This window comes from Miniopterus natalensis, chromosome 17 (genome assembly GCF_054644295.1).
Source record: "Miniopterus natalensis isolate mMinNat1 chromosome 17, mMinNat1.hap1, whole genome shotgun sequence".
NCBI classification, from domain to species: domain Eukaryota; kingdom Metazoa; phylum Chordata; class Mammalia; order Chiroptera; family Miniopteridae; genus Miniopterus; species Miniopterus natalensis.
Window position 1 is genome coordinate 18,459,738 of NC_142097.1, and position 13,790 is coordinate 18,473,527.

A 13,790-nucleotide genomic window follows, 5' to 3' on the forward strand; every position below is an offset into this window, starting at 1 on the left:
AGCAGAGGGCAGTAGGGAGCCAGCGGCACAATCCTGCCTTGTAACAGCGATGTTTAAAGTCTAGGGGTCACTCAGTTTTGCACGTTTGACTTATGCGGGGGGCAGGAGGAGAGGTGTCAGAAATATCCGTGCCCGGCCTCCATCCCAGACAATGAAATCAGACTCCCTGGGGGAGGAGCCCAAACTGGTATTTTCAAAGAGCTTCCCGGCTTGGCGCACGGGAGGCTGGATGACACCTAGTGGGCGCGTTCTTTTCAAAGAGTCTAGAATCGAATTCTCTCTCTTTTCTTCTCCCAGGAGCTGTCGGGGTTGCCTTTTAATGGGGGGGGGGGGGGGGAGAACATCAAGCTAGAGGAAATCTTTGGGACATCAGCGGGTTCCTAAGGGCTTGGGGCGAGCTGAGTTCCCCGCGCAGGAGGCTGTGGTGGGGGCCCGCTGCGCACCGAGCGCGCGCGGGCTGGGCGGTGGGTGCTCCCAGCCAGCTCTCACCAGGACCGGAGACGGGCCGGCGGCGAGGACCGCGCGGGGGAGAGGCGGAGGCGGCGCGAGGAGGGGAGAGGAAGGGCGAGGGAGGAGCCCGAGGAGACGCAGCGGCGGGCGGGCGCGGTCCCCGGGGTGGCCCTGCTTCCGGGCGGCGGCCGGGGACCATGGCGGGCCTGGACGCCGGCCTGGCCGTGCCCGTGTGGCTCGCCGAGGATGACCTGGGCTGCATCATCTGTCACGGGCTGCTCGCCTGGCCCGTCACGCTGCCCTGCGGCCACAGCTTCTGCCGAGACTGCCTGAAGGGCCTGTGGGGCGCGGCGCGCCGCTGGGCCTGCCCCACCTGCCGCGAGGGCGACGCGCAGCCGCTGCAGCTGCGGAAGAACACGCTGCTGCAGGACCTGGCCGACAAGTACAGCCGGGCGGCGGGCGAGCTGGAGGGCGATCCCCGCGGGCCCCCGGGCCCGGGCCCCGCCCCCGCCCCCGGCCCCGCCCCCAGGCCGCCGCGCAGCGCAGCGCCGCCGCGGGTAGGCCGGCGGGACCCGGGCGCGCGGCTGCCTCCAGCCCGCCCCCGCCCCCGCGCACCCCTGCCCCGGCTCTTCCTCCCGCGTCCTCTCTGTTTTCCCTCTGCTTTCCTCCCTCCCCGGCTCTTTAGAAAGTTCAGAAAAGGATGAAGAAGCAGGGGGGGAAATTAAATCGGAGATCCTTTCAACCTCGCTGCTCTGCTGCTTGGCATAGTTCCACTTATTCCCAGCCTTTCTAACATTTTTTCTTTTTTTTTTGGTGGTGAAATATATGTAACAAAATGTGCCATGTTAACCGTTTTCAAGTGTATAGTCCCGTGGCTGTAGTTGTTTTTACAATGCCGTGCAGCCATCACCCCTATTTCCAGGACTTTGTCATCGCCTGGAACAGAAACTCTGCCCGCTGAGCAATAACTTCACCCCTCCTCCCGCCCAGCCTCGGGCAGCCTCTCGTCTACTTGCCGTCTCTGTGAATTTGCCTGCTTTAGATTCTCATATAAATGGGATCATACAACATCTGTCCCTTTGTGTCTAGCTTCTCTCGCTGACGATTATGTTTTCAAGGTTTGTGCATGTCGTTAACGTGTCCAGCCTTCATTCCTTTCTGAGTAACAGCCCCTTGTATGTGTGTACCACACTTGTGAGGGCCCATTCATACATCCATGGGCATTTGGGTTGTTGCCACCTGTGGGTTGTTGCAATGTTGTAGTGAACGCTGGTGTACAAGTATCTGTTCTCAGAGTAGGAGAGGCCCAGTTTCCCCAGCTTCTGCTCCTGGGACTTGGTGTCTCTACCATCATCTTTTGCCCTGGGCACCTGTAAGTTTTTGTTCAGCTTGCGCCTTTGTGAGCCCTGCCTCACTGCCTCTCTGGCCTGAGCTCGGTGTCAGGTGAGACAGAGTTGGGGACCCTGTGCCATTCCTTTGGCCAGCCCCCAGCCAGGTTGGAACAGACATACAGGACAATTTGTGAATAAAGGGTGCTCTGCTCTCTGTCCAGGCCCAGGACCAGGGTCCCAGGCTGGGAATCCTGAATACCGTTAGGGAGCCAGTGAGGGGGCAAGGACAAGTAAAAACACCACAAAGCTTTTCTATTGCCAGGTTGCTCTTTTTTCTGAGTCAGTGTTTTCCGGAGTTCTGACAAAGTTGTTTCTGACAATTTCTGCTTGTTTTTTGATGTTTCTGAGTGTGGGGTGGGTGAGAGCTGGGAGCTGCTCACGACATCCTTCGGTGGGTCTCTGATGTCCTTTTAAACAGAGCTGAGGTCCTGTTGTATAGCCAGGTTCTCTTTCTCTCTCTCCCTTTTTAAAATGAATTAATAGACTTTATTTTTTAGAGCAGTTCTAGGTTTACAGAAAATTGAGCAGATAGTACAGGAAGTTCCTATAGACCTCTCACAGTTTCCCCTATTATTAACACCTTGTTTTAGTGCGGTACATTTGTTACAATTGATGAACCAATATTAATTATTTACATTGTTGTTTACATTAGGGTTCACTCTTCACGTTGTACAGTTCTATGACTTTTGACAGATGTTTGAGGTCATGTATCTACAATTATGGTTATACAGTTTTACTGCCCTGAAAATCCCCTACTCTCCTCCTGTCAACTACTGATCTTTTTACTATCTCTTTAGTTTTGCCTTTTCCAGAATGTCATATAGTTGGAATCATACAGTATCTAGCCTTTTCAGGCTGACTTCTTTCACAAAGCAAAATTAAGGTTTGTGGCTTGATAGCTCATTTCTTTTTATTGCTCAGTAAATATTTCATTGCATAGATGTACTTCAGTTTATCCATTTACCTTTTGATGGACATATTGGTTGCTTTCATTTTTGGGGCAATTTTGAATAAAGCCTGTTTTCTCCTTTTATATTATAAATATAGCATTGTCCCTCAGGTTCTTAAAACTCTTTGTTAATATAGTTTATAGTGATTGAATATACTTTCCATTGGCTTTTAAATTAAAATGATCATCTTTGGATGGTAGGGTATTAGATGATTTAAAACATTTCTTCTTCTTCATTCTCTGCATTTTCTAAATTTGCCACAATAAACGTGCATTTGTCTTATGGATAGAAAAAGCAATGGACTTATTTTTAAAAGTTTTTAATTTGCTCAGGTGCTTGGGTAAGGACTCCACTCCAGAGTTCCAGCTGCTTGAATATTTATGAGTGGGGACTGGAAATTTAAGAGCAAACAGTGTTACCAGTGCTCAACCACCTCCCTCTCTAAAATAACCTGATTATGACTTCCAAAACACATGCTATTTGGGGGATACCAGGGCTTTTGAAGAGATAAAAAAAGGTCCTGGGTCAATTCTAGATTTTGAGGTTCCAGCAAAATTTAAAATATGACAAATGTCAAAACAAAGTTTTTAAAACTCTGGTTTATTTACAACTGAATGATTAACACCTTATATTTCTGTGACTCTATGTAGAATCACCCCTATTGGAGGTGATGCAGAGGTCCCCATTGAGGTCTGTGCCCAGCCTGTCTCTGATGACTGTTGCCAGAGATTGTTGCCAAAATATGTTGGCTGCAAAACTTAGTTCCATGCCAGCCAGGCAGCTGAGCAGATTCAGCTCTTCAAATGGAGCTGTTTAGCTGGTTTCCTCTTATGGCCACTGGGCGATCGGTAAGGGAAACGGGCGTGCAAAAGGTTTGGGAAGTTTCCCTCCTTGTCCTCTGAATATTTTTGTCACTCCCTTGCCTGGTCCTTTACTCAGCTTTCGCCCTCTGCCTAGAGCTGATTCTTGGGTCTAGCTTTGTGTTCTGCTTTGGTCTTTTAAAGGCGGAGGCATCGAAGAGCGTCACGGAAGTTGGCCAGGAGCTGGCAGAGCTGGTGGAACAGCTTGTAGACATTGTCAGGAGCCTTCAGAATCAGAGACACCCCCCAGAATCTGGACCAAAGAACCAACTGAACATCCTGGGCATGGTAGGCTCAGCTGGGAGATGAAAGAACATGGCAAGGGGCAGGGCTAGGGACAGCTTCCAACTGGAGCAACATGAGGGTGTTTGCAGTTGAAGGATGCACTGTCTCAATCTTTTACGATTTTCTTTACTGCCAAACAGGGGTGACTGGAGGTTTGGAATGCTTGAGGTGAGGGAGGGAAGCTTCAGGTGGCCTAGGTTCCACCCCTGTCCCTCCGCCTAACCAGCTTTAAGGTCACCAGCGGCCTCTGTGTGAATCTGCAAACATTCTAGCCCTCACCTTCACTGACCTTTCAGTAGCCTTGGGCACAGCTGGCCCACCTTCATCCTTGCTGCTGCGCCACAAGCCTTCCAGCCTCCCCGTTTCTCTCTGGCTGCTCCTTTTCAGTCCATTTCGCAGGTTCACTCTCCTCTGCTTAGCAATGAAATGCTGGGATTCCTCAAGGCTGGTCCCTTTTTCTTCCCTTTTGTGAGCACAAACATAGCTCCAGCCTGGCCTCTTCTCTGAGCTCTAGGCTGGTGTCTTCCTTCTCATGTTTTCCTCTTGGTATCGAAAAGGCACATGACACTTAACATGCCCCAAACTGTTCCTCCTCTGAATTCTCCACCTGACTGGCACTGTTACTTTTCCAAGGGCACAGCCAGAAACCTGGGAATCATGTCAAGTCTTCCCTCACCTGCTGAAACATCTCTGGAATCTATTTACTACCCTTGAGCTCCTTTGAGATTTCTCTAATCCAAGTTTGTGACCATTTCTTGCCTGGACTGCTACAGTAGCCTCCTGATTGCTCCACTCTACCCCCTCTAGTCTGCTGTGCTTATGGTTGTTAGAGTGACTCCTCTCAAATGCACATGTGGTTGCGTAACTCATCTGCTTAAAACACTCCAATGACGTCAGTCTGTGCAGGATTAAGACCCAAATCCTCACAGAACACACAAGGCCCTGCAGGATTCTATCCCTGCCTGCCTCTCCCATCTCATGTCACCCAGCTCTTCCTCACTCTTCAGACCCCAGCCTCCCTGGCCCACATCAGCCCCTCCAGGGTGCTTCACACTTTTTCCCACTGCAGGGAAGCTATGTGATCTAATGATAGTGTCTGGGGACAATTATCTAGCCTTTGTGGTTTATCTCAGTGACTGTATTATTTGTTTTATAAAGCCCCTATTATATGGGCCTACAAACTTTATGACTTTTTTCAGTATTAAGAAATCGCTATTTATTGTACAGAATACTAGGAAATACATAGCAGTTTAAAGAAAATAAATGAAAATCATCCATAACCCTACTGCTCTTGAATGCTTTTGCTGTACTATGTGTTATTACAGATTGTTTTCAAGGTGTGTATTTTGAGGGCCTAATTATGTTTTTAAAAACTCGTTAGGAGGTACGTGGAAAATTATAGATGGGTTGCAGAGCTGGAATAAGCTATTTGATGAATTCCTGAGGAGACTTTCATTATTATTATTTTTTTAAATGCTTCACCAATAGTCTTTTTCTGGTGGGGTGGACCATTCCTTGGCTTCTCCAAAGCCAGTGACTTCCAACACACCTGAGGAAAAAATGAGAGACATTCTGCATGACCTAGAAGATATCCGAGGGAAATTACGAGAAAACTTCACAGGGAAAGAGCGCCTTGAAGAACAAAGGCAGGGTGAGTTGATTTTATTTGGAGAGGAGACTTAAATACGGAAGTTGGGGGGAAATGGCTTTGTTTTTTGGGGACATGATTCCAGAGCCCAGCTACGTTGTCACCCTGGTGTTGTAAGTGAGGAGGGAATGGACTGAGGTATTTTGTGGCTGGCTATGTTTTTGGAAGTGAATGGAGGTGTAAGGCCCTTGATGAGATAGAAACTCATTTTCTAAGACCTGTACATCTAGAATCTGGACCAGATTTTGCTAGCTTACCACTCATCTATCTGAGGAGATTCAGAAATAGGCTGCTTTTTATTTTTAACTAGTAAATGTCTTTATTAACAAAACATGCAACTTTATGCCCTGGCCTGTGTGGCTCAGTTGGTTGAGCATTGATCCATGCACGGAAAGGCTGCAGGTTCAATTCCTGGTCAGGGCACCTACCCAGGTTGTGGGTTCATTTCCCACAGGGAAGCAACTGATCGATGTTTTTCACTCTCTCCCTCTCCTTTCCTCTCTCTATAAAATCAGTTAAAAAATATTTTAAAATTTAAAAAAATTCTTTAAGTATGCATTTAATTTAAAAAATTTTTAATTGTGGTAAAACACATATAACATAAAATTCATGATCGTAACCATTTTTAAGCGTATAGTTCAATAGTGTTAAGCACATTCATATTGTTGTGCACCCAAGCTCCAGATCTTTTTAATTTTGCAAAACTGAAACTATATTGTTTAAACAATAACTCCCTATTCCCCAGGCCCTGGCAACCACCATTCCACTTTCAGTTTCTATGAGTTTGATTGTTCTAGATGCCAGATATAAGTGGAATTTTACAGCTATTGTGTTTTTATGACTGGCTTATTTCACTTAGTATAATGGTCTCAAGGGTCATCTGAGTTGTAGTACGGGTCAGAATTTTCTTCCTCTTTAAGGCTGAATAATATCCCATTGTATGTATACACCGAATTTTGTTTATCCATTTAACGGACAATGGACAGCAGGTTGCTTCCACCTCTTGGCTGTTGTGAGTAATGCAGCTATGGACATGGGCCTGCAAATAACTCTTCAGGATCCTGCTTTCAGTTCTTTTGAATATGTGCCCAGAAGTGGAATTGCTGGATCATATGATAATTCTGTTTTAAAGTTTTCGAAGAATTAAGTATACATTTTAAAGTATTCTTAAAAATTCAACTTATAAAATTTAAGTATTGCTGTAATAAGTACTATATAGTCCTTTCTTTGTGATTATGTTGTTTTTGCTTATTTGGACTAGTCCAGAGTGTTTTTAAAACAAAGGATCTGGATATATCCCTATGTACTGAAACATCATTCCTGAAGTTGTCACAAGATTGCTTTTAAGACAATAGATTAGTGTCCTTCGAGTCAGTGCTTTAACAGCTGCTAAGCAATTTGACTGCCTCACCACAATGATTTCCTTTGGCCCTACGTGAGTACACCACGGGCTGCCATGGAAATCACATTTTATGCAGAACAAGCCTAGTTAAACAGGAGAGTTCTGTAAGAGACCTCTTCCTGTTATTATTATTTTCTATCCCCAAAGGATCTTGGCTACTTTTGAAAAAAAGACAAAGCCTGAAGTTTATTCTCTTATTAGAGAAATGAGATTTTTTTAGATTCTATTATAAAGAAATTTCTCTAATTTTCTAACTACTTAAATTTATATAATAAGCATTTCTGTAAAATTAGCTACTTAATGAAGCTTAATTTTTTTTCTTTTGCAAAAACCTATCATAACCAGTGGGTAAACAATCGAGTTTACACCCAGAGAAACTAATGTGTCATAAAACTTCATCTCTTTAATAGTTACCAGTGTTTTATTTAATAGTTACATACTCAGCATTTATGAATATACATCATGTATCATTTTTTTTCTAAGTACCTTCAAGGGCCAGTCAAGTGTAGATTATTTTCCCCCATCAGTAGGAGAAAAAAAATGGTGAATGTTGGCTAAAAACATTTTTTATAACACTATGATTAAGTAAAAGTCCTATATGTATCCTTGGGCAAGGGAAACAACCAAAAAACAAAAAACAAAACAAAACACACAACCAAAACCAAAAACAAACAAAAAACCACAAATGGAGCTACATCAAATTAAAAAGTTTTTTCACAGCAAAGGAAACGAACAATAAAATGAAAAGAGCCTACTGAATGGGAGAAGATAATCCCATAAGGGGTTAATATCCAAAATATATAAGGAACTGATACAACTTAACCCCCCCCCCAACAACCTGATTAAAAAAATGGGCAGAGAACCTAAATAGACATTTTTTCCAAAGAGGACATGTAGATGGCCAATAGACATATGAAAAGATGCTCAACGTCACTAATTATCAGAGAAATGCAAATTAAAACCACAGTGAGATACCACCTCACACCCGTCAGAATGGCTACATCGATAAAGCAACGAACAAATACTGGCGAGGATGTGGAGAGGAGGGAAGCCGTGTGCGCCGTTGGTGGGATTGTAAACTGGTGCAGCCACTGTGGAAAACAGCATGGAGAGTCCTCAAAAAATTAAAAATGGAACTGCCGTATGACCCAGCAATTCCACTTCTGAGTATATACCCAAAGAAATTCAAAACACTGATTCTAAAAGATATATGCACCCCTGTGCTCACTGCAGCGTCATGCACAGTAGCCAAGATCTGGAAGCGACCTGAGTGTCTGTGGCTAGGTGAGTGGGTAAAGAAGAGTGGCACCTCTGTGCAATGGAATATTAGCGATAAAAAAGAATGAATCTTGCCATTCGTGACAACATGGATGGACCTAGGTGGTATCATGCTACGTGAAGTACGTCCGACAGAGAAAGACAAATACCGTGATTTCACTTATATGTAGAATATAACGCCCCCCCCAAATGTATAAACAAAACAGAAACAAACTCACAGATACAGAGAACAAAGTAATGGCAGCCAGTTGGAAGGGGATGGGGGTGGGGGAACAAGGCGAAGGGATTCAGAAGTACAGATTTCCAGTTATAAAAACAGCCACGGGATGTAAAGCACAGCACAGGGACTAGAGTCAGTAATAGCGTGAGAACTATGTACGGTGTGCTATCAGGCGGATACTAGACTTATCAGGGTGATCACTTTGTAAGCTAGAGAAATGTCTAATCACTACGTTGTACACCTGAAACTAATATAATAGTGTATGTCAACTGTAATTGAAAAATTAAAAAAAAATTTTTTTAAACCAACAAGTAAAAACCCTATCAGCGCACCACGAGAACAGCGGTGCCCACCTGAATTTCGATCACGGCTCCTTGAAGGATGGCTCTGCTGCGCTCCTGGCCACACCGCCCGCACCCTGCACGGGGCCTTTTGTCTCTTCTCAGTCTTGCTCTTAGGCTGACTTGATGCTGCCGTCACTTCAAGACACAGACGGGGGAAGATGTTTCCCTGGTGGCCCACGCTCGGGCGTTCCCTCTCCTCGCTCTCCTGGTGCCTCCTCCATGGGCATTGGAGCACACCGTAGCTTTACGTTAACAATTAAACTTCAGGACATTGAGAGGGTAGCAGGAGATGTCAGTGAGTTGAGATGAATCTCACACCAACTCATGCGCCCCAGTTTTTTTGTTTAAAATATATCTTTATGGATTTCAGAGAGGAAAGGAGAGGGAGAGAGAGCGAGAAACATCCATGATGAGAGAGTCCCTGATCGGCCGCCTCCTGCACGCCCCCCACTGGGGATCGAGCCCGCAACCCGGGCGTGTGCCCTGACCGGGAATCGAACCCCGATCGCCTGGATCCTAGGTCAACGCTCAACCGCTGAGCCCCGCCAGCTGGGCTTCCCCAGTTTTTATAACAGTTTAAAGCATTGACATGGCATTCATGGATATTATGGGTGTCGGGGCACCGTGATCCCCTGGAACGATGTTAGTTGATTTATTTGATAACTGTGCATCTGACACTTCTTATATACCTGGCACTAGGCTTGGTTCTTAAAACACAGAGATGAGCAGGGAGCCAGCAACAGGCTTAGAGGTCAGTGAGGAAACAGTGGGACAGTGCATGGCGAGAACCCGGGGACTGACGAACCTGAGCTGGCTGCACCGCCTGGTCAAGCCCTGACGCTACAATGTGTTGCCCATGAGGAGGACCCGCCATGTGCTCTGATCATGATGCTTAGACACCTTCTACTTGCCTCTTTTTAATGGGACTTTTACCCTCCCGATTTTTTTGATTCCTTAGTTAAACTCCCGGAAGGTCTTTCTTCCTCCTCGTGCCCACCGACTGGCCAGGGCCCCCTTGCATCCAGGTTTGCTCAGTGTAAGTATGTGGTCTGCTTCAAACCTGGGCTTGGCCTGCTGCAGAGAGGAGCTGTGAGAGTATGCTGTGGCCATCTCCCTGCTGCGAGGACTACCCACCCCAGACTAGGTCCCTCCACATGGGGAGCTGATGACAAAGACAAAAGGAATTAGAGACTCCCAAATTCCAAGCTACGCCAGACCCACGAGGACTCCGAGCCCAGGCAACCTGTGGGCATCCATGCTGGGGCCAACATATGCAGCCAACTGCCCCTTCCCCAACCTGATCAGTTACTGTCGCTGTCCCAGTCTGGAGCAGTCACTGAGAGGACAGATCCTGGAGCCAGACTGCTTGGGTTTGACTCCCAGCTCCTGTGCTCATTCGCTGTGTGATCTCAGACAAGTTACATAACCTCCCAGGGCCTCAGTCCCCTCATCTGTAAGATAGAGATAATAATAGTCCTTACTTCCCTCAAGGGATTGTCCCGAGGGTTAAATGAGTGAATGTTTTTAAATGTGTGCCTAGAGTAGAGAGGCTATGTGTTAGCACTTACTTGCTCAATAGGAAACAGTAGAAAATATACAAAATGAATCAGACATGATCCTTAATCAGGAAGCTTATGCATAACTAGAGAGGTATAAATAAGCAGTGGTCATGTCCCTGTCCTGTAGGTAGCAGATGGTGTATTAGAGAACAGGGGAAACACTAGGGGTATTGAGAAAAGCAAGAGGTGACTTTTCTGGGTGGGATTCAGAGAGGGCTTCCTGAAAGCAGGTTAATGGTATGTAGAGATTAAGGAGGGAAAGGGGTATTGTTGGTAGACAACATCAGGGGTATGTACAGAGAACAGCAAATTGATGTTCTAATATTTCTTTATCACACCCAAAGAAACAAAGCTGCTTCTTGCTATTTGAAGACCTCTTAGCACGGACAATCAGAGCTGGCTGGTTATGTTCTTGTTTTTTGTCTTTCAGGGGCCATCAGTCCAACCTTTGAGCTCAAGAGCCTCTCCTGTAGCCTGGAGGTGTCCCAGGATCGCCGGAAGGTGACTGTGTCTCACATGCCACAGCTTTATTCCTGGAGCTGTGACAGGTTTACAACCTGCCAGGTCTTATGTGCCCAAGCCTTCTCTTCTGGGCAGAAGTACTGGGAAGTGGACACTCAGCATTGCAGTCACTGGGCAATTGGGGTGGCTTCCTGGGGGATGAGTCGCGACCAGATCCTGGGAAGGACCAGGGACTCCTGGTGTGTAGAGTGGAAGGGAACCAGCCAGCTTTCTATGTGGCACATGGTCAAGGAAACTGTCCTTGGCTCAGAAAAACCGGAGGTGGTGGGCATCTGGCTGGATCTTGAGCAGGGGAAGCTGGCCTTCTATTCAGTGGCTAATCAGGAGAAGCTTCTGTGCGAGTGCCCGGTGTCCGCCTCCTCGCCCCTGCACCCTGCCTTTTGGCTCTATGGTTTACATCCTGGAAATTCTCTGACGATAAGGCCAGTCAAGGTATAAAGCTTAAAACACGGGGGTTTTCTGTCCTCTCTGTCTGCCTTCAAGCAGGGTAGCAACTTAGAAGAATCCCACTCTTGAAGTTAAGGGCTGTGCAGTAAAGGGTTAACTCTGCAGACTTGGGATGTTAAAAGTCTGCACAGTCCAAAGAAAGGAAGGGCCCCTTGTTTGGCTCCTGGAAGATAATCTCCTTTCCTTCAGAATATCCTGCCTCGTAAGAGTGACTTTGTTCATCTGGAGGCCTTGGACCAGGAGGTGTCATCAGCCTGACCTCTGGGGAGCTGGAGACTAAGGTTGGTGAGGCCTGTCTACCTGACCAACCTCCTCCCCTAAAAGCCCTGGATACCAAGGCTTGGGTGAGTTTCTCTGGTTGACAGTACTCCTTGCACACTGTCACACATCGTTGCTGGGAGACTTAAGCATTCATTGCCCGTCTGACTCCACTGGGAGAGGATAATTGGTGTCTCTTGGCTACTGCCCTATGTGCCTTTTTTGGTACTACTGATTTTAATATGTATCTTTTCACTGTAATAACCTAACCAAGATTGTAACAGCTTTGCTGAGTTCTGTGAGTCCTAGTGAATCACTGAAGCTAAGAGTAGTTTTAGGGACCCTCAAAGGCAAGGGGCATGTTATGAATCTCTGTGTAATATTACCACAAATGTAGTAGTTTCAAACAACACACATTTATTGCCTCAGATTCTGTGAGTCAGGAGTCAGGGCACAACATAGCTGAGGCCTCTGCTTCAGAGTCTCACAAGCTGCAGTCAGGGTGTGAGCTGGGGCCATGGTGTCATCAGAGGCTCGACTGGGGAAGGATCTGCTTCCAAACTCACCGGGTTGTTGGCCACATTCAGTTTCTCATGGGTTGTCAGACTGAGGGCTTCAGTTTCTGTTGAGTATTGGTTTGATATGATTTTATTTTATTTTTTAATATACCTTTATTGTTGAAAATATTACAGATGTCCCCCTCTATTCTCCATTGACCACCTCCACCCTGCCCCACCCCCCTGGTTTGGTATGATTTTAAATCCATTCATTTATGACTTAAGTGAAGTTGTTTTAATTCTGTTTATGGCAAAGACAAAAAAAATGTTTTTAGAAGGAAAGTTGTTTTGATATAGAAGAACGAAGTCAGGACGTCATTACCTCACCTGTTGTTGATAAGCACTCAGTAGCCACTGAGGGCCCCTGCTGGGGGCTCACTGATGAGAACAGGTAGAGAAGCAACTATGGCAAGAGGACACTTAGACTATAAACCCTGGTACTCAGCTGGTAAATACTGGTGCTTGGCTCGGCGGCACCGTCATGACAAGCTTGCTGCAGAAAGACTACTGGCCTTGTGGGACTGGCGTATGTGAGAGTCTGCATGAGAGACTAAGAATATTGTACACAAAGATTCGTGATGTTCTTGAGCAAATCCCTAAAAGTGCAGCCTATAGGAAGTATACAGAAGAGATCAGAAGTGAGGAGCTGGTTAAAGCAGAACCGAATGTTAGAAAATTAGACCAACTTCAAGGTGGCCAAATAGAAGAGGTGATTCTTCAGGCTGAAAATGAACTAATTCTGGCCAGAACAATGATACAGTGGAAACCATGGGCACCTGGAGTGGACGAGCTTCCTGACAACCAGTGGAAGGAAGGGGCCAGTATAATCATCACCAAATGACTTGTGTGTTGATAGGAAACTGATGTCATTAAATGTTCTGGTATATCAAAAATGCTTCCATACTATCGACATCTTACAGTCAAGAAAGTTGATGCAAAACATATTTAGGAGACTTGTTTAAACTGATGATTATGGCCCAGCTGGGGGTGGCTCAGCGGTTGAGCGTCGACCTGGGATCCAGGCGATCGGGGTTCGATTCCCAGTCGGGGCACATGCCCGGGTTGTGGGCTTGATCAATGACTCTCTCATCATTGATGTTTCTCTCTCTCTCTTTCCCTCTCCTTTCCTCTCTGAAATCAATAAAGATATATTAAAAAAAAAAAAAAAGTAAACATGATTATGGTCATAGGCACTTGTGAATTAGTTTTCATTAGAGCATTCATTCAAATAATTTCAAGATGATATTTTTTTAAATAGAGGTTCTGGGAAGATTTGAAAGTTAATTAGAAAATTTTCTATATATTTCATTGCAGAGGCCATATTCAAAAGGTGAAATATTTTTAGTAGTACCTTCAACACATTTTAATTTTTTTATTCTAAAAAGATCAGAAGAGGAACTTAATTATTATTGCTTAAACAAATGTACAGGTCACTGTTTGAAGTGAAATGGTAAGAGTAAAACCCATCAAATTAGAATTCATGGTACATTAGAGAAAATTGGTATTTTATTTAAAAGAAAGATTTCTTATTTACAGTTGTAGCTGGAAATTTTTTGGGGGGGTCTCATTTAAGGAAGTTAGCTTTCTGGCTTTTAACCAAAGTATATCAGGGTAGAGAG

At 45.6% G+C, this 13,790-nt stretch overlaps 1 protein-coding gene and 1 pseudogene across 1 annotated transcript; both read left to right on the plus strand.

Moving 5' to 3' along the window:
* The first annotated feature begins 647 nt into the window (after nt 1–647).
* RNF135 (ring finger protein 135) lies at nt 648–12,798 on the plus strand. The gene is made up of 5 exons (XM_087826033.1): nt 648–1,007; nt 3,796–3,939; nt 5,425–5,587; nt 9,787–9,864; nt 10,818–12,798. The coding sequence occupies exons 1-5, from the start codon at nt 648–650 to the stop codon at nt 11,345–11,347; spliced, it is 1,275 nt and encodes a 424-aa protein (XP_087682159.1). The 3' UTR covers nt 11,348–12,798.
* LOC107533031 (NADH dehydrogenase [ubiquinone] 1 alpha subcomplex subunit 5 pseudogene) lies at nt 12,577–13,318 on the plus strand (annotated as a pseudogene).
* The last annotated feature ends 472 nt before the right edge of the window (nt 13,319–13,790 follow it).